Source organism: Zingiber officinale, chromosome 11A, assembly GCF_018446385.1.
Source record: "Zingiber officinale cultivar Zhangliang chromosome 11A, Zo_v1.1, whole genome shotgun sequence".
Lineage (NCBI taxonomy): Eukaryota > Viridiplantae > Streptophyta > Magnoliopsida > Zingiberales > Zingiberaceae > Zingiber > Zingiber officinale.
Window position 1 is genome coordinate 89,438,344 of NC_056006.1, and position 20,022 is coordinate 89,458,365.

At 41.2% G+C, this 20,022-nt stretch overlaps 2 protein-coding genes across 4 annotated transcripts; one reads left to right on the forward strand and one right to left on the reverse strand.

Moving 5' to 3' along the window:
- The first annotated feature begins 3,664 nt into the window (after positions 1–3,664).
- LOC122031710 (BEL1-like homeodomain protein 4) lies at positions 3,665–8,830 on the forward strand. 2 transcript variants are annotated; one of them, XM_042590803.1, is made up of 6 exons: positions 3,665–3,791; positions 3,871–4,037; positions 4,208–5,446; positions 6,498–6,883; positions 7,912–7,972; positions 8,067–8,830. In XM_042590803.1, exons 3-6 carry the CDS (start codon positions 4,286–4,288, stop codon positions 8,589–8,591), a joined length of 2,133 nt encoding a protein of 710 aa, XP_042446737.1. In that variant the 5' UTR covers positions 3,665–3,791; positions 3,871–4,037; positions 4,208–4,285; the 3' UTR covers positions 8,592–8,830. The 2 variants fall into 2 exon arrangements, with proteins under 2 accessions (XP_042446737.1, XP_042446738.1); XM_042590804.1 differs by having other exon boundaries at positions 3,676–3,779.
- Positions 8,831–9,805: 975 nt separating this feature from the next.
- On the reverse strand, positions 9,806–14,814 carry LOC122032929 (lysine histidine transporter-like 8). Of its 2 annotated transcripts, XM_042592245.1 has the most exons (6): positions 14,344–14,814; positions 13,024–13,157; positions 11,799–12,226; positions 11,505–11,636; positions 10,971–11,414; positions 9,806–10,744 (listed from the first exon to the last, which is right to left on the reverse strand). In XM_042592245.1, the coding sequence occupies exons 1-6, from the start codon at positions 14,772–14,774 to the stop codon at positions 10,670–10,672; spliced, it is 1,644 nt and encodes a 547-aa protein (XP_042448179.1). In that variant the 5' UTR covers positions 14,775–14,814; the 3' UTR covers positions 9,806–10,669. The 2 variants fall into 2 exon arrangements, with proteins under 2 accessions (XP_042448179.1, XP_042448180.1); XM_042592246.1 differs by lacking the exon at positions 9,806–10,744 and having other exon boundaries at positions 10,850–11,414; positions 14,344–14,813.
- Positions 14,815–20,022: the final 5,208 nt, after the last annotated feature.

Consider the following 20,022-nt stretch of genomic DNA (forward strand, 5'->3'; position numbering starts at 1 on the left):
TTAAATATGATTAAAATTGGAGTAGACTATAGATGTTTAGTTTTTTTTTAATTATGTTTTTTTGGGGATATGTTGTTAATTTTAAGATGCTTTTCTTGAAAAATAGTAGTGGGATGGAATGAAAAAATAATAGTATAGAGAATAGATATTCGATCTCCGATGGAGATGATTGGAATGGAGATGGGGATGCGGATGAATGTTGAAAATTCAATAGGGACGAAGATGTGGATGAGGATAGGGATAGAAATAAATATAATAATAGGGATACAAATGGAGGATATAAAATTAAATCAAATCAAAATCTGACTCGTTATCTCGCCTAAGAGCATCCACAACCCCCGTTCCCATTATAATATCCATCATCTTATCAAAAAGCATTGGTCTACTACCACATACTCATTATAACAACATATCTCTTTCACCTACATTTTTTATAAGATTAATACTTATTATTTATGAGTTCCATAATCCACTTAATTATCTTAAAATTATATCATATTAAATAATTATATTTTTAAATATATTTTAAAATATTTAAAATATTATTTTTTAATAATAATTTTACTTTTAAAATCAGATTATTATTGTTTTAAAAAAAATTTAAAAAAAATATGAGACGTTCATCCCACTAAATGTCCCCCTCTCCCCCTCTCTCCCGTTCACAATGGAGAAAAGTGTTAAATGAGTATTATAATATCTATTTAATACAACACTATGAGTTCCTTAACAGCCTGTTTGGAATGATATGAAATTCAATTTCTTTTAGAATTGTAATTGAATTCCATGCTTTGGAATGATTTTTTAGCTAAGAATTGATATGGAATTCAATTCCAATTCTATCAAACAAGGCAAAAGTCTCTTTATGTGTGATTTAGATAGGGAATTCAATTCTCCCTATTATGTCCATTGTGCCCTCATTCTCTCTTCTTTGTAAAAAAAGAAAAGAAAAAAGAGAGAAGGATAAAATGGTAAAACATAAGAATTCCATAACTTAAGTTGCAATTCATTCCAAACATGAGAATTGAATTCAATTCCTTATGGAATTCAATTCATAATGAAATTTAATTTAATTTCATGATTTAAGTTATTTCCAAACAGGGTGTAAGGCTTCCTTCCATTGTTTATCTACATTTTTAATTGAAATGAATTATCTCCTTTTTGACTTTATTAAATGACTTAATGACATTTTGTTTGGATCAGTGCGATAAAAACCTTCTACAGGGATTCTTGAATAAAGTTGTGGCCAGAAAATGGCAATTTGGATCCTTTTTTTTTAGTTCACTGTAGACATGTCCTAGCTACAATGAAGAGGTCCCCAAAATTAATGCAATATGCAAAAGGATATATTATTTACGTTTCATATACATCCAAAGCCTAATTCAATACTCTGATTTGTGGGGATACGCTTTGTTAGAGGCCTCTCGTGTTCTTGGACGATGACACTCTACCTGCGTTAGGTACATATTGAATTGTTTACTAGGTTTCTTCTCTCTTTAATACTATTAATGTCGCAGTTAATTAGGTTCGTATTATTATTTTTTCATTGCCTTAATTACGTATCATAATTGCCGGCATTGGACAATTATATAATTTTTCGAATGCAGTAAAGGATCGAAGCATGCATGATTGGCCTTGTAATCTGCGCCGAAAAATTTCATGGCTGCGTTGCTTTTAACGCCTACAAGGATACACGGGATCCGTTGCCAAGGTTCATGCCCTGCCTCGCTTTATTTAAAGAGGTCGGAGACTGCAGCTAAATGGACGCAGCAGCCAGTCACGTACGCCGCAGAGCTGCTGCTCGTTAAGATGCCAGCCAGGTCCGTAGCAGATGGGAGGGGAGGGAGGGAGAGAGAGACTATTTCAATCAATCACAAGCCCTACAGAATCTTTTCAGATTGCCTGCTTCCTATCTGTGCGCACGCACGTAAGCATGCAAGCACACACAGGCATAATTTACTCCATAATTATCTGCCTTTCAAATGATTGTTAATTTTAAATATACACACTGATTCCATTAATGGGAGCTAAGTTACCTGATCGCGACGCTTCACCTGACGGATCGGAGGCAGCCGAAAAAATGTACGTCTTATACGTATTTCTAAAATTAATATTAAACTACCTAATTAATATAAATACTCGTATTGCGTGGAAGAATATATAAAAGCAGGCGTGGTCCCACAAGTCGGGAGGCAAAATAGGTACCTGCAGTTCATCCTCAGGCTCAGCTGGTTCAGAACGGGCTCAGAATGATATTCTCTCTGCCGATGGTATCGGAATTGGTGCAGTATATTTTTAATTAGGGTTTAAATCAAGATCGATCAGTCAGTCCTCAGGCTTGGCGATACGAACACGCATGCCAAATTCATGGATTTCGTCGGGAGATGGATGAAAAAGACGTCTCGTTTGATAAATTTCAAGTCGCTTCAACTCGCCCTTGTCTTTTATATATTGCCATTAGAGAATTAAGAGAGGAGAAAGAAAATCATGGCCACGCGCTTGCAATACGAATCCTAACGAACGAAATGCTTTTTATTTGACGAAGATTAATGTTTAAAATTCTAGTAAAACAAAATTAAGGAACTACTTAATTACGGATGGATGATCACGGTTATGCCACAGCGCGCCTTTTTTTTTTTTTAAAAAAAAATATTATTATTTTTGCATGCTGTTGCTTTCATATGGCTGATCACGGTTCACATTAAATACGAAGCAGTTAGCAGAAAAGTACACTGACTATTGATTATTACTGGTGAGCCGGAGGAGAATTTTTCAAAGGGATGGAGAGGATAAATTGATGTTAATACGATATTGGGAAAATATTAAGAATGGGAGAGGATCGTAACGTAAGGAGTTGTTAACATAAAGAACTGATCCCAACAGTGACAGAGGGGGCAGAGATCATGCATGTTGCACGTGATTTGGAAGATGGATCGTAAGAAATTGTGTGATGATGACGATGTCCGGTGGCAGTGGGTGGTTGCAGCTGCTGTTATTGTGCTCCTCCCTTTGTTGGTTGCAGTTTAATTAATTAATTATTTAATTAATCTATTTACGAGGGAGGGTGAAATTTTAATAGTAGACTTTGGTGAGGTTCCTGTGACATCAATATAAAAAGTGCAACGCACGAGACGGATCCGCTAATTGTTCAATGTTTGATCCAATTACAAGCTGACGGATCGGATCCGATTACGATTGGAACTCCGATTGGATCCTCGCCCTGTTAAGAGCGACCGACAAACGATAAACACGCACGCCCACCAAATGGCGAGGGGGACCACGACGGAGAACCGTCGGATCAAAAGCCAAGGGCGATGGCTCGCATTATGGCTCAATTTGGAGGCCCTTTAATGGTGGTGGTTTGAGTCTCATCACAACCTTATCTTCTGCTTTAAGCTGGGCCTCGGTTGCAGGTGGCGGAATGACGAGAGTGCCCCTGGCTTCTCCTACCTTCCATTCGCCGATTGGTGGCTTCGGTGGCAAGTGGCAAATGGTAGCTCAGGTCAACAGACACAACAAAGTGACCAGGGTTTATATAGCATTAGCCTAAGGAGAAAGAATCAGGGGGGGAAAAAATTGGCATTTTTACTGCAAAATGGCGGAGATTTGAATATTCGATGGGTGCAGAGAGGATTGGGATGGAGGTGGGGGCTCAAATGGTCATTTGATGCCAATGGGAGTGGTAGTCAATTTAGCGAAAAGGAAACAGAGAAATGCTGCGGATGTGATCAGCAAAATTGTGGAGGAGAGAGAGAGAGAGAGAGAGAGGGGAATAGCGACCGGTTCTCTTTTCTGTCTGCTATCGTCGCTCGTTCTTTAAATTTCTCCCTTTCCTAAATTTTATATTAATTCTTGCTCGCTCTTCCCTTTCAGAGGGCGATTGTAGGCGGAGGAGAGCAGCAGGAGAAGCAAAAAGGAGACAGGGGCAGACAGAGATGGAAGCGCCATGCCTGATGAGGAAGACAACGATGTGGATGCTCATGATCTAAATTAATCAAGAAATCTTTCCCTCTTCTTCCCGGAAATAGAATTCATCCATAGTAAGCACTGAGCAGTTGCAACCTCAAGCTTCGTGTCGGAATTAATTAAAGACGGAGGCTTTGTCTTTTCTGATTGAATATTTTTTTCTGAATTATTTGGATTTCTTCTTCTTGTTTTGATCGTTTTTTTTTCTCTTTGGCTTTGTAATTGGTTGGTGCGATGGGTGCAGCTTGCTTGGGAGCCAGCCAGCGAGAGGTGAGTTGGATAGGTTGCTCTTCGCGATGGTGGTGAAAGAGAGCGCAGTAATATGGGATCAGTAGCCACGCCGATCACCTTCGCCCGCCGCCTCCTCACCAGCTCGCTTCCATCGCCGGAGACTCCCATGTCCCAGGGCTTCCAGCAAAGCCTCTTCAGCTTCCCCGGAGCCACAGCCAACCGCGACCACGGCCAGCAGCAGCACATCAGGCGGAGCAAGCTTCGGGTGCAGCAGGGCTTCGATGCTGCCGGACACCCCGCGCTCGTCCCCATCGATGACCAGACCGACGACGAGACCGGCATATATGAGTCCGCCGCCGCAGAAGTCGGTGATGCCGGCGGGAACATGCTCTCCGAGATGTTCAATTTTCCGCCGCCTGGGATGGTGGCGACGATGGACCACCTGCACGCCAACCAGATCCCGGCGGGCGGATACCATGTTCCTTCAAGATCCGTGGCTATGGGCGCCGGGTTCTCTGCCGCCGCCGACTGGTACGGCCCAAATCGGCAACAACACGAACAGCAGCATTCGGTGGCGGCGGGTTTAAACTCCGACTCCGCCACCTCGATGCAGCTGTTCCTGATCAACCCGCCGGGGATGCAACCACTGCCGCAACAGCATCGATCTCCATCTCCAACATCGGCCGCTTCTCTTCACACACACCAAACTTTTCATCAGTCTTTCGCCGAGAATCACTTTGGCGCCACCGGCCGGGTAGTCGAAGGCCAAGGCCTCTCTCTCTCGCTCTCTTCGTCCCTTCAGCAGCTAGAGATGGCCAAGGGCGCCGACGACCTACGCGTGAGAGAAGGTGCTGTCTTATACTTCAACAACCAACAACAAAGCCAGCCGCCGCATCAGCCCTCTCCCATACACCTGCAAGGCCAGCAGTTACACGTTGGCTTCGGCGGCGTCGCCGGAGGCATGGGCGTGGCCAACGTGTTAAGAAACTCTAAGTACGCGAAGGTGGCTCAAGAACTATTGGAAGAATTCTGCAACGTGGGTAGGGGACAATTGAAACCGAATAAACTCAGCAAGCGCGGCGGTAGCTCTATATTCAACTCTAACCGTAACCCTAGCGGCGGCGGCGGCGGCAGCGCTTCGACTTCGGCCGCAGCATCAACGTCTTCCTCCAAGGACGTGCCTGCCTTGTCCCCTGCCGACAGATTCGAGCACCAAAGGAAGAAGGCCAAGCTCATGTCCATGCTCGACGAGGCATGTATATATTCATATCAAATAATTTAATTACTTAATTATTATTGATCTGTCTCAGCTTCCTCGACTGATTCCTTAGCTTCCTCTACACATCTTGATGCCGGAAAGTTGGCCGGAGGCCCAGCAGCCACACATATATAATTAAGCCCTTGCTTTTTGAGTCCATAGTTTCCTTACAAGTGGTTGAGGTGATTCTAGCTAATTGGGTTATTTTCAACGATATTTTTACATATATACAGTGAGCGTTGTACTTAAACCATACATTTCTGTTCACTAGGTGGGGAGGTGGATTTCCATTAGGGGTATATATTTTCATTAAGAAACCATATTAATTGCTCCAAGGCTACCTTTCTGCATGCGTGTGTGGTCAAATTAAATTAGCTAGCTAGTTTCTGGGTTGATCATGAGTTCTGCTCGTTCATCAAATCTTAGGCCGGCCAGTACTGCATTTAACAATATGCCCATTGCATTGAAGCAGATCTATAGGAATAGGAGTTCAGTATTGGATCGAGTACTATCAGTGCATTATATATAGATCCTTATTCGAACAGTCCTCCTGTTCGTTCATCAAATCTTCAAATCTTAGGTAGGCTAGCTAGCTAGCTAGTACGTACTACACTTAACCACATGTGCAGGAAGCATTGGAGCAGAAGAAGCAGAATAGAAGAAGCATGGTGGTTAAAAAATTAATTTTGGTCAGCCGCGTGGCTTCTAAAATGATTATGACAATGTTAATACGGTAGCGTTAGTTTGTCTTTCTTCTTGCTCGATCGCTTTTTGCGATTACATCATGATTGTACGCAGCGGAGGCACGCACAGGAGGAAATTAATTATTGTACTTGGTTTGTGTTGCTCGCACAGCTCACATCCTCTCGACTTTTGGCAAGGGGCAGTTGATTCCCTGTCCTTTGCGTCCTCCGTGGTCCTCAATCAGACACTAGTAAAAATAATAATGTAACTACGTTCGTACCTCGCCGAACCAACGGGAATTTAATTACTGCAACTAACTAACTAACTAGCTAGTTAATTAATCGGATCCTTATTTTGGCAGGTGGAGAGGCGATACAACCACTACTGCGAGCAGATGCAGATGGTGGTGAACTCGTTCGACTCGGTGATGGGGTTCGGGGCTGCCACGCCGTACACGGCGCTGGCGCAGAAGGCGATGTCGCGGCATTTCCGGTGCCTCAAGGACGCGATCGCGGCGCAGCTGAAGCAGACATACGAGGTGCTGGGGGAGAAGGAGGGTGCGGGTGGTTCGGGCATCACCAAGGGGGAGACGCCGCGGCTGAAGATTCTGGACCAGAGCCTCCGGCAGCAGAGGGCGTTCAACCAGATGGGGATGATGGAGCAGGAGGCCTGGCGGCCGCAGCGCGGACTGCCGGAGCGCTCCGTCAACATCCTCAGAGGCTGGCTCTTCGAGCACTTCCTCCACCCGTACGTACGCCTCTCCTTTTCTCTCTCTCTCTCTCTCTCTCTATATATATATATATATACACTCTTATTTGTTCTTCTTTTGGAGCTTCAATACGATTCGATATTACTGATTCTACTCTCATTTCAACTAATACAGTTCGCATTGCATTGATATTGTGAACGATTGAGAGAAAATTTTATATAAATCCCTCTACATTGTGACTTTTGTGGTCATCTGATTCTAGTTATCGAATATCCTGCACGCCCTGCCCCTTTTCAAATAGCACATGTACCCATGCCTACTGTATAGCTGCCCTACACACTGCAAATTTTCCATAAAATTAGGTAAATTTAACCCATCCTGACTTTAGTAGAAGCACTTCTATCGATATTTCGAAATATATGTTCATTTTCAAATATATAATCTACTATCACCATCTAATTGTCACATGTTCTCCTTTTATAGTTTAGTGATTACACATGCATTAACTAAACATTTAATCTTCTTCTTTTCTCAAAAAAAAAAAAAAAACAAAGTTTGACTATTCGTTTCTAGATCTTCAAATAGTTGCTGGATGTTCGAATTGCTTCCTTCCCATCAACACTCATTAGTATTGATGCATGCCCTAATGCTTACTTAGTCATTAAGATTTTGATCATATTGCATATGGTTTTTGATCTACGGGGGAACTCATGCTTTGATTCTTACTTCTTTAATTCTCTATAATTATAGTATCATAATACAGTTTAGATCTGTAACGGTAAGGCAGAGGAGTTTAAACACAAACATTGCTAACAGTAGATTAAAGGAACTCTGTATGTATTCATTCAAACTGTAACAGTAAAGGATTTCCCTCGACATTTTGAGGCACAAGGTCAGGCATGCAGACCCAGCGTCCTATATGCCGGATTATTTATTGCTTTTAATGATTTAGACCTTGTTGTCGACGGGCACAGACCTTGTTGCTCGGTGGATTTTTGACTTCGTGTATATATTTGTCTGCTGCAAGATTAATTAATTTCGTTGACCGGCTTGGTTTTGTTGTTAGATATCCGAGCGATGCAGATAAGCATTTTCTGGCGAGGCAAACTGGTTTGTCCCGGAACCAGGTCTGTCCTCCATCTTCTCTCTTAATCTTGCAAAATTTCATCAATCAAGTGAAGCAAATTATTGCTAGCGGTTAATTAATTATATCGCTTTTAGGTGGCCAACTGGTTCATCAACGCAAGAGTGCGGCTGTGGAAACCAATGGTGGAGGAGATGTACCTACAAGAATCCAAAGAAGAAGGGGAGGACGAGGAGCTGGAGAAAGAGCCGACGGAGCACGAGACCGAAGCGACCCGACAGAAACAACCGCACTCATCGGCACAGCCAACGCAACTGAGACCCGATCAACCGGTTACTCACCCGCCGCCGGCAGCGGAAACCGACGCCTCCCAGAGCGCACCTTCGATGGCACGGCACCACCACCACTTCCCGCCCACCTCCGACGTCAACCACCACCCATCGAGCCTCGCGGGAGGCGACGCCCTCCTCCCCGGCGCCGACGCGTTTGCCGCACAGGGCCATAACCTCGGCGACATGTACCAGCTAGCCGGAGGAGCGGCGGCCGCCGCAAGGTTCGGCGCCGGAGACGTGTCGCTCACCCTGGGACTGCGGCACGCCGGCGGCGGCGGGAGCTCGTCGGAGAAGGGCAGGTTCTCTGTTAGGGACTTTAGCCACTGTTAATTAATTCGAAGTTATAAAATGAAGCGGGGTGAATAAACTAATTAATCAACCATTAAATCTGCATATGTATTGATGCCTCTTTGGTAGCTGCCTGCAACAAGTTAATTAAGATAGATATATATATAGGAAGAACATAGAATTAGTGTATGATACAGAAGCCTTTCCAGGTTTTCTTCATTAATTTTGTTGCCCATTTGTGTATCTGACAATATTTAACACATACTGGTATTGGGAAGATAGTACAGTACTCTACAGGTAATTGCATTGTTAAATTTTATTGTCCTTTCTATTTGAAAGGGAAGAATGGAGTTTTATTTCTTTGAAGCGCTGAATCTGAAGTGAAAACAATCATGTGATCCGGTGGTAAGGACGGGGGATCTTCATGGACGGAGGGTCAAAGACACGTAGAGGTCAACCTAAAGTTCACGCCGAACGAAGGATGTCGGGCCGAACGGAAGGATGCCGAGCCGATCTGACATTCGGCCAAGAGCTTCCCGGGCCGGACAGAAGACAACCCGACCATGGGCGGGTTTCCGACGCTCATAGTGAAAAGGGTCACCTGGCTGAGCGGATAGCTCGCTCGGCCGAAGCATAAAACATCGTTGCTGTGGAACACTCTCAGCCGAGCACCCGGGCGGACCTATGCCTGCCGAGCGGCTGGCCGCTCGGCGCGGGAACAAAAGAGACAAGGACAAAGGAAACATCGGGGGAACATCTCCTGATAGCGGGTATGTTCAACGACCAGGCCATACGCAAGATCTTACAACAGAGGATCCCGCTGTCCCATCATAGATGTGCTCGGACTGTAGCAGTATGGTGTCAGGTAAGCTCTTCTGACAAGCTCATACCGAGGTATGGACAGAGGACACGTATGTACCTCGGTATGTGTGCCCGAGCCTCTTCACAGCTCTATATAAAGGGTCCTCACCCTTCGCCGGAGGTACGCGTTCTATAATTTTTGGAGTCACTTCTTCTTCGTTCGCTTACTTGACTTGAGCGTCGGAGGGTCGTCGCCGGGAACCCCTTCCCGGCCCGACTTCTGTGCAGGTTCGTCGGAGGTTCGTACGACCAGTCGAAGATCTATGTCAGTGACTCGGAGAGCGTCACGTGCCCAGCGTCCGTTGATTCAACTTTCGGACAGGATCAGACAATATTGATACAATTGGCTATCACCTGTATATCGATGAATAATTAATTCTCTTCCTTTATTCAAAAATACTTGGAAATCACAAATAAAAAATTGTGTCGACCAAACTAAAACTTTGCATATTGCTGTCTTTAGATATATCATTTTGTCAAGAACATCTTAAAATTGTACCTGATCACTTGAACAAATACTAATTAAATCTTACTAGCATAATCCCTCACATCCAAACCTGTTGCGTTGAGACAGACAAAGAAATCATTTTCCTTAAATACAAATAGCTCAAGCTGTTGGTGTTGCCAAGAATAATTTAATCCTCAAAATGGTGCAGGTCAGAGCAATCCTTATGGTTCAGGTGATCCATAGTTGGTGCAGTAGATCTCTCTGTTCTATATATTAAATCTTTCATTAGGAAAAACTGGAAGCATACAAAATTTATAATGTTGGCCAGGATCATCTTCTTCGTAGCAGTTGCGGCGGCCATACTAGTCGTGATCCTGCTGCCTCTGCTCTCGCCTCTTCCCGGGAAAGCAGAGGAGAGACAATTGGGGCCGTGGTTGGCCCTCTCGCTCTTCGTTCATATTCCCGCCGGCGGCGCACCCTTGGGAAATCCACGTGGGGATAAAGCAAGCCTAGGTGGGGAAACCGCGTTCGTGTTCCGTCACAAGCTCAAGGATGGACCGTCGAACACGTCCCGCGTCGTCGGCGAGGCGCAGGGCGTCGTAGTCCCGGTGCTGCAGAGGCAGCACGCCGAGCTATCAGCCTTTAACATCGTGCACCTTGCGCTGGACGCGCCGGCGTACAGGGGGAGCCTCGAAGTGGAGTCGAGGAGGGGCAGGAGGAGGGAGGAGCTGGTGGTGGTCGGAGGAACCGGGGCGTTTGCCTTCGCGAGAGGCTACGCGGATTTTGCGGCGGTGAGTTCTACCGAGGCCGTTTACCATTTGGATGTGCGGCTGAGATTACCGAGGAAGCCACTCACCATTCCTGGTCCGGGATGATCTTGACTGACCTGACCATTATTTTGCTTCTTCGTCAGTTTTGTAGGCAATTAATTAATTGAGCAATTACAAAACATGTGCCAAAGCCTAAATTAGGCTTTTCAAGTAACAGAAGATTATAACTGGAAGCTATGCTTAACTTCATGTCCTTCAAACGAACAGAATTCGAACTTAGATATCAAAATCTTTAGGAGCTTAATTAGGCTTAAAGAACTTGAGCTTGAGGCCACTATTTACCATGCTCCAAACACCGCCTATAGAGAAGCATACGCTGAAAGCTATGCCCAAGAGGCCGAGGCTCCAATTAAGATACCAGCTGAAGCTAAATCTCTGAGGCTTCTTTATCCGGATCCACATGAAACAGGGGTAAGCGAAGGTGACCGGGAGAGTGAGGCCACCCAAGAGGCCAGCAAGACTAGATAGGAAAGGAAGTGCTACTCCAATGAAGAACGAGATGAAGCCATAAAATACTCGGAAGCCAGATCGAACCCAAATCGAGCAGGGTCGATTTGTTCGGCTTGTATAACCTGCTTCAAAGCTATCAAAAACAGGCATGGAGTATATCTGAAAACTGCTGAGGCAGTTAAACACAACCAAGAGGAATGTTGTTGCTAGAAGCCCTCTTGGGATATCATGGCTGTGAAATATATAAAGGGCATTTAGTATTCCTCCTTGAGGCATCTGGAAAACATATAAAGGTGTAAGAGGCAAATCATAATTCAGAAAATCTTTTAACAAGATGCAATATTCATTATCGACTGGCATACTTACTAGGTTACCGTAAGCCCAAAAGCCTCCAATGGCAATAGGGAATAAACACATTGCTATTAGAAGATAGGCGACCTTGGCTCCCCTCCACATTGAAACATGTGCAGGATGTTTGAAAGTTGATGGCATTGTTGCCTGGAAACCAAGATATAACAATTTCTATAAGGCAGTAAAGAGGGTAAAGAATCTGTACCTTTCAATCCCACCACACTTTTCCTAAAAATCTAGAAGCAATGTGACTGAAGCAACAAGAGCTCCATCTGTTCAAATGATTACTTGAGATCAGGAACTAAATACCTGGATTTCTAAAGCAAGATTGTGTCCCCTGAATGCAAATGCTATTATTCCAAAAGCATTCAAGATCAAAAAAGCAGCTGAACCAAAGGAAGATGAGGGCAGTGGCTGATAGGAGATGGAAGGGGGTCTTTCTTGGCTAACAGACAGTACCCAAGCCATCGTAGTGTATGTAATTGCTGTTACAGCTCCAACAAGTGAGAGACCAGCAATGGAGTTGAGGTTTGGGAGCTGAGATAGGACAATACACAAGATTGTGAATACAAGATACCACTCAACAGTTGAAAGTGGATTTGATGAGCAAAGAGTCCCGCAGACTATCTGGAAAAAGAGTTTCATGGTTTCGCCTCCAATTAAAATCAGAGCTGTTGCAGTTCCTGCTGATAAGTATACCGTTGGAAATAACGTAAGCCAAACACCTAATTTTTCTCCTGAAAACAACATAATTTACTGATTAGAAGTGTAGGGACCAGGGACAACCAATTTTGGTACATAATTCATGCATCATTAGCATCTGTACAGCTACAAGACTGTATAATGATCAAAGATAAAACAAGAACAAGAGACTTACATTACAGACATGCAAATTGTTCACGGGGTCTATTTTTAGCTTATTCAACTTTAACGAATCAACCTCAAGTTTAATTACAATATAAGAACTTTTTAGCGCAGGAAATGCTGTCATATCTTCCTTAGTTTGTTTTGAATATTTCAAAGAAAAATGATAATATGAAAACAGTTAAAGGCAATTGGAGCCTACCAACTAGCCTAGTAGTAAGGGTCTTCAAAATTTACCAGTAAGGGTCCTTAAAATTGTTGCTAAGGTTTTGGGTTCAAGACCTGCCTTCATCCCAATGTGAGCGTTTGCGGGATCCTCATAGCACAAAATGGGGGAAAACAATTAATTGTTTATATTTGTTTACATCCCTATATGCAAAATAAGTTAATTAGTTCAACTGGAATTGCCAAAATAACAAGGTAGGTAAATTTTCACTATTGTCCTTAAAGGAAGTTAATTCATGTATGTTTTAATATCGCTTAAAACAAGAAAAAATAGGCTAAGATGAAATAGCATGTTCAAAACCAACCAACAACCTGAATCAATTAGAGTTGAAGATGTGGCATAGAAAGAAACAGCAGTAGTTAACTTATATAAAAGAGATTAAAGTTACCAGATTGTCTACTGGTTGCAGTTCAAATTAAATAAATGAAAGAGAAGCAGCCTCACCAAAAGCAGCTTGTGCAAGTTCCACATATCTGTTATATCTTCTGCCAGGCACCGCTTCATGTAACTTAACGAGAATCCAAAGAGTGTAAAGTTGCCAAAAGTAAGCTATAGTAAGAACTATTATGCCCCAACTCCTGCAGCACACGAAATAGACTTAGACAGTGAATCAATCATGTGACACCTTACTTAAATCTCTTCAAGCTTGAAATATAGATAACAGATTGAGGTTACAGCAGGTTCAAAAAGATTATGGCCTCTAATATCTAAGTGACCGCCAATTCCATGAATGTAACTTGGGTTACCAAAGCAAATTACAAATTGGTATCATAGAGACCATGAATCTGAAACTTCTCAGATTGTTATAGTATATCCTGATTAATTTTTGACTATTTCCTTGACAACTGATTGGTTAAGCTCTCATGGTTCACAGTTAACCTTGGCTGACTTAGTGTTTGGATCAGTCTTGCTTGTGGGATCACAAATATCTAATTGGACCTATTTAAGTTGACGCCATTCTAAGGTGTAAATGAATAATCACTTATCTAGAAGATAGAAAAGAAATAACATTCTATAGATATGATTTCGTAAATAAAGACTATGAACTAACAAGATCAGTGTATTAGTAGTTGCAATTCATAATATTGGTAGTTGTCATACTATCACAAAAAGGACCAAAAAAAAATCTAGAGACATCAAGCTTAAGCTTAATCAGTAAAATTTAAAAGATATAGAAGGCTGTCAAGGGATAAAAGGTTGTCAATGGATAAAGTTTAAATTTCATACAGAGTGCAATCACATAATTTGACTTAATAGATTTACGGCCAAACAAATTATACATTTGTTGTTGTATATGCTTCTAGTAATCACTTGGAACATGACTCTGTCTCCTACAGTTCTTTGCTAAAACACTAAGATGATGCTTGACTCGACTGTTAACTACAGAAACTTAGATTGTGTAATCCAATACGCCAGGTGATATTGGGCGCTGTACGAGCAAAATTCATGTTGACACCGAAATGACTTGAGAATGCTGAAAAGCAATTTATATCCTTTTCCTCGTGACCTTCTTCAATCTGTCAATAACACGCAAGATGTGGTCCCATCACACCAATACATCAAAGTCACAGTGAAATAGTTGCATTTACCCTTCCTCATTTACCATTTAACATGCCCATGGAAATGGTGGCGAATCCTAACATCAAGGGAAGACGACACAAATTTGTGTCATGTGCTCTAAGCATCAAGGGATACTGCAATTGGGAAGTAACTAATAGAGCTTTATATTAAGGAGGAATTAATAAGAAATGAGACAAGAAGGACCATCCGAGTAAGGCGAAGGCAACGGGGAGGAGGAGGGCCTGGAATCCGATGCCGGCATTGAGGTTGTGGAAGGCGGCGTAGTGGGCGTTTCCGTTGCGGGACTCGGTGATGGGGAGCCACGCGTCCTGGGGGTTTAGCTTCGTCAGGTGGCCCACCTCCTCCAAGTAGCCCCGCAGGTTCACCAGCACGCGCTTCATCGGAGTCCCGACCGCCGACGATATCGACGGGCTAAGGAACCGCGGCGAGATCATCGCCGGTGTCGGCGTCCATGACTTGGCTGAGTAGGATCCGGCCGCCACGCTGCCGCCAGCCCCATGCCGCCGCGGCGACCGCTGGCCAGACGGACTCATCGTCTCCGGCGTCGACACCCCATGCGGGGTCGCCGGGATCGAGACCAGCTCCGACTCCGTCCCCATTCCCCTTTCCTCCATCTCCTCTTCCTTCGCCTCCCGCTGCGAAGAAATTCAGAGTCAGTGAGCGAGTGTTGCCGTTTCTATTTTTCTTATAACTCAAATGACAAAACTACCCATCCACTAACCATGTACTGTCAATTAATCGTGTATTAGTAAAAACCACGTGACGGCATTGGATTCCTTACTTAGTTACTACCTAATGCTATGTTTACTCGGATGTACAATAAAAAAAGGGAAAGGAATTCATGGAAACAAATTCCTAGGGAAGAGGAATAACAAGTAGGATAAAAAATAAATAAGAAGGAAAGCCAAGCAGCAACCACTAATCACAGCGAAGTCGTAAGGTCGGAACTCATGGTGAGGTCACGAGGTCGGATGTTGATCACAACCTCGCTATGCGGAACACATCTACCATGCACACCCAATACGATGTTAAGGAAGTTCAAGACCACTGTAACTGCCTCTGTACTGTCTCTGATCTTTGTTCTTGCTCAGTAAGGGTAGTCGTTTTCTTACTTTCAGTTTCGCAGCAAGAGATTGTTGCCCTCTACAATCATTTCTACCAGCTCAGTCGCACTGCCAAGGGCTTCATCTCCTTCAACGAGTTCTTCTCTATTCCTAGTACTCCCTCAATCCCTCTCCTAAGTCCGCCATTTTCATCATATCCTTACTCTTTAAATTTCTCCACTGTTCGTTCCTTATCTTTTTTTTTTTCTTCTTCATTTTGTTTGTGCAGAAACTGCTTAAGATGGTTGATGGGTTAAATTTCAAGGACTTCGTCATCTTCTTGTTGGCATTTAGCAAGCCGAGGTCGCGAGGCCTAACCTCCGCTCTTATTGTAATTGCTGACAGTGAGGGAGGGGAGAAGGAGAGGGACGGGAGGGAGGGAAGTAGAAGAGGAGGTGGAGAGGACCAGATAAATTCCGGGATAGGAAAGATTGTTTGGTGTTGCAGACGGAGTGCTCTGGCGAGGAGTCCAAGGAGAAGGCAAGGGAGTTTGTGAGATTATACGCTTTTCACTCGCTTCCGCTCGATTTTGAAAGGATGAAAAATAAAGGTATAAATAATCAACTGATGAATTAGAGATTTATCTGTCCATTATTTTTTTACATGTAAATCGAAATAAGGATCATGAATCTCATGTAATTGTCCTTTCGAATGGATCTAGTGGCTAGCGCATAAGGTATTGTCATCATAAGGTCTGATGTTCGAATCTCGGTAAAATCGAGGTAAATGCCTCCCTTATATGTTAGTCACTATTCCAAAGATTAGTAATCGTTCATGATTTATCTCTTTTGTATTAATCTTCAGACGAATTGACGGAGACACTAAAGACGAATATATTCACATTTTTACCATCATGAATCTCATGCAATCAACCCTTTTCTTCATCCACGCCTTCAAATAAACTAGCTATAAATGTCTCCAGTCGAGTTTAACATATGTAAGGCATCCGATAAAATAAGAAATATGGATGGTTTACCGGAGGACAGGATTGTAATTTAAGTGATAATTATTTGATACAGCAGAGCAAAAGAAAAAGGGGCCCGCTCGGAACAGACGCGACGCCACTCCTCCCCTTACAAAGGTACTATCGGCCACCGCACTGCACCTGATGAGGCCACAGCATGCGCCTGCCAAATGACGCAAAGGCCTCTAAACAGTTGGGACGCTTCGTCGTGTGGCGGTCATTCTGAGAAAGCTGAACGAACGTGGGGTCCAGCGCTTAAAATGGAGAAGAACGCCGAAGCGATGCGTCGAAACCACCATCTGCTGGCCTCCATCTATTAATAACGTTGAATACTTCAAACATTTCAGCAGTTCTGTTCCTTTCTTTCCGCTGAAATGTTTTTGTAGCGAGAACGTGCACTCCTGGTTTCCTGTAAAGTCGATAGGGATGTTAAAAATAAATTCGATCCATTAATCCTGTTTGAACATAGTCTATTAAAAAAGAAATTTGAATTAATGATTTTCAAATTCGGATCAGAATTGGATTGAGGGTTTTGGATCCATTTAGTTTTGGATCAGATTTGGATTAAATTCAGATTGACCTCTCAATTAAGATTTAGGAATTTTTAAAATTAATTTAAATTTTATTTTAAAAATTAAGATATTTTGTATTCATAAATAACATATAAAATATTTAGATAAAAGTGAAAAATATAGAGAAATAATAAAAAAAAAATAATTGGACGAGTTATTCTGATTATCCGGGTACGTGTTCAAATTTATAATTTTTAGATTGAAAAAAAAATCTCAATCAAATTCAGATTGAGATTTTTTTAATAATCGATGTTCAATCCAATCTTAACCATTCAATCCATGCAAATCGATATCCTTAGAATATGATATCTTTTTCCCCCGGTGTTCTTTATGGAGGTAAATTATTATTAGATTTTTTAAGAAGGGCAAAAGTAAATGAGATTAACTATTTATTTCTCTCTTCCTTCTCATAAAGCAAACAAGCCTTTAGCTATTCCAAAAATATTGCATTGAAATACCAATTCTAAAGGGTGGCCTATCTGCTAAACTGATGTATTCGAAATCTCCTAGTTTGTCATTGGTTTTAACCTCCATGAGAGTTCAAGTAAAGCAACCTCATTTGCCATGAGCTTCTGCTAAGTAATTTATATATGGACTACCTCCAAAATTGATTACCAAGTCAGTGGGTTGATAAGATGACAATTAGTGGTAACAGTTGTGGTTAGTGGCAAATTTCTGTTTAATGTATTTAGTAGTTATAGAGTTAGAGGAGTCGGATTATGGAGTTAGTGACTTAATTGAGTTGTGTAATTAGCCTATAAAAAAAGCTATGTATTGATGAATAAAACATTAAAAATTATTTTGATCCACTTATCTTTTCTTAACCTCCTATTCTCCTCGTCCCTTTTTTATCTAACAGTGGTATAGAGCGTCAAGTTCAATGTGTCCTAATTTACTTGCAATGATAATCAATGGAGTTTCTTAACCTCTCATTTCCATTTTTAAAGGAGAGTGCTACAAATTTAGAAGTATCAAAATGAAGATTTTATTTAGATCTCAAGGTATTTGGGATTTAGTAGAGAAAGACTTTAATGATAAGAATGCCAATAAAAGTTGATTAAGGGAGAACAAAAAGAAAGATTCAAAAATATTGTTCATCTTTTAACAAACAGTACATAGGTGATTTTCTCAAGAGTTGTAACTACCTTATTTTCTAAAGAAACATGAGAAATATTGCAGAAAGAATTCCAAGGTTAATCCAGAATAATAGCAATTACTATAAGAAAAAAACCTAACAACAACAATTTTTCACCTTTATCGTTGCCCCTTTAGAATTGTTGTTAAAGGTCATGTTATTAAAATGGATGGTCAAAGACAATAGTTAAAAATCATTGTCTTTTAAGGCAAAGACAACAATTTTATAACAATGAAAAAAAGACGTAGATAAAAATAAAAAAGAAAAATTTAATATAAAATTTTCTAGTATATAAATCATTTAAAATACAAAATTTAAAAATAAAATTTAATATACAATTTTTCAATGTTCAAAAATAATAATTACAATATTCTGAAAAAATTTTATAAACAACTAACATAATGACAAGTAACAATACTAATAAAACAAATGTAGAGTAACCCAACAACATAAGATTTTCTACTTAGATGCCGATGAAGAGATGAAACTGTAGCTCATATTGTTCCTTAACCTGCCGAAGTCTCCATTTTTTCGGCTTTCCGATGTTCTTCTTAGTACCCTTGAGGATTTCTGCTATATATATATATATATATATATATATATATATATATATATATATATATATATATATATAAAAGTTTTTACAAATTTATTTCAGTCCCTCTTTGGTTTCAACACATGGCATGAAAATTATAAAACCATAAATAAGATTCTAAATCTAATAACTACAAACAAGACTACTAGTTTAGAAAATCTAAATAGCAACTACAAAAAGTCCCTCAATAAAAAAAAAAAATATAAACTTTAGAAGTACTTAAGAGTGATGGAACATAAACTTCATATAAAATGTATATAGCAACACTAGCTTAAAAAATGGGCGCAGAGACATCAAATGGGTTGATGGAAATATAAATATCGAGCAAACTACACAAACATTTTCAAGGTACTTAAGTGTGTTTTATTTTTACAGAAAAGAAGAAAAAATTAGAAAGCAAGAAACCTATATTACCGTGTTTTATTTATTCCTTGCTAAGATTTCATTATCCCTTGCTTATATCTTATTCCAGTGTTTAAATTTGTAAATACAATCAATATATCTCTCAAAACTTTTTGAATGTAAAATATACAATGTAAGTGAAAAAAAAATACATATAATAATCCATCACAACATCAATTCTTCAACTCATTTCATTAGTACGACATAATATATATATATATATATATAATAATCCTACAATCACATAAAATGATTGCAGTTTAATAAGGTAGTCTAGTGGAGAAACAAAGTGTTGGTGCAGGAAGCAGTAGATGATCGGACCGAAGTTTTGATTATGGAAAAGAGTTCAAAATTAAGGTTTCTTGTTGTCTAACAAGTTGAACTGAGTGTACAGTAAAATCCTAAATGATCTTAAGCAAAGGAAAGTCCTGGCTGCGGTTAGGCAAGTGGAAAGTCTTAGTTGCAGTTAGGTAACGAAATCTTAGTCGGGGGGACAGGGCAAAGTCTTGATGGGTTGAGGACTTGGGCGAAATTCTAGGGTCGAGAATGCTAGGTGAAAATCCTGAGGGTCGCGGATACCAGGTGGAAGACTGCACGAGTTGTGGATCGGGCTGTTGGTTAGTCCTAGGAAGATCGTACCAGTTCCACTGTACAAAAATTTTATACCAGTGTTGAACCTTTTCCTAAATAACTAAATAACCTATTGTGTTCTTTAGAAGTTAAATTAAGAATCGCAGACGGAACTTAGCATCATTGATTCCAAATTTAACTTATCTGTTCTTAATGGTTTAGATTTGAATCGCAAGCGGAACTTAACACTATTGATTCAAATCCACCTACGTTATAAATTTCATTAAATATTAATTTCCAAAATTGGCTTCCAGGACTGCATGGCGAGGCACATGACCTTCTTGGGTATGGGAGCATCCACCACCGCCTAGGCAAAGCCTTTTAAGGAAAGCTAATATTTAATTTGTAGGACCGTGATCGTTCGATAGAGGGGGGGGGGGGGTGAATATCGATTCGAAAAGTTGAGTTAAAATACGCAGCGGAAAAGTAAATAAACACAGTTGTTTTTACTTCGTTCGGAG

Coding starts and splice junctions, on each gene's coding strand:
- LOC122031710 (XM_042590803.1), top strand. CDS start 4,286: ATGGGATCAGTAGCCACGCCGATCACCTTCGCCCGCCGCCTCCTCACC. Junction 5,447..6,497: donor TCATGTCCATGCTCGACGAG/GCATGTATATAT, acceptor TTATTTTGGCAG/GTGGAGAGGCGATACAACCA. Junction 6,884..7,911: donor TTCGAGCACTTCCTCCACCC/GTACGTACGCCT, acceptor TTTTGTTGTTAG/ATATCCGAGCGATGCAGATA.
- LOC122032929 (XM_042592245.1), bottom strand. CDS start 14,774: ATGGAGGAAAGGGGAATGGGGACGGAGTCGGAGCTGGTCTCGATCCCG. Junction 12,227..13,023: donor ACTTGCACAAGCTGCTTTTG/GTGAGGCTGCTT, acceptor TGTTGTTTTCAG/GAGAAAAATTAGGTGTTTGG. Junction 11,637..11,798: donor ATCTTGCTTTAGAAATCCAG/GTATTTAGTTCC, acceptor CTTGGTTTCCAG/GCAACAATGCCATCAACTTT.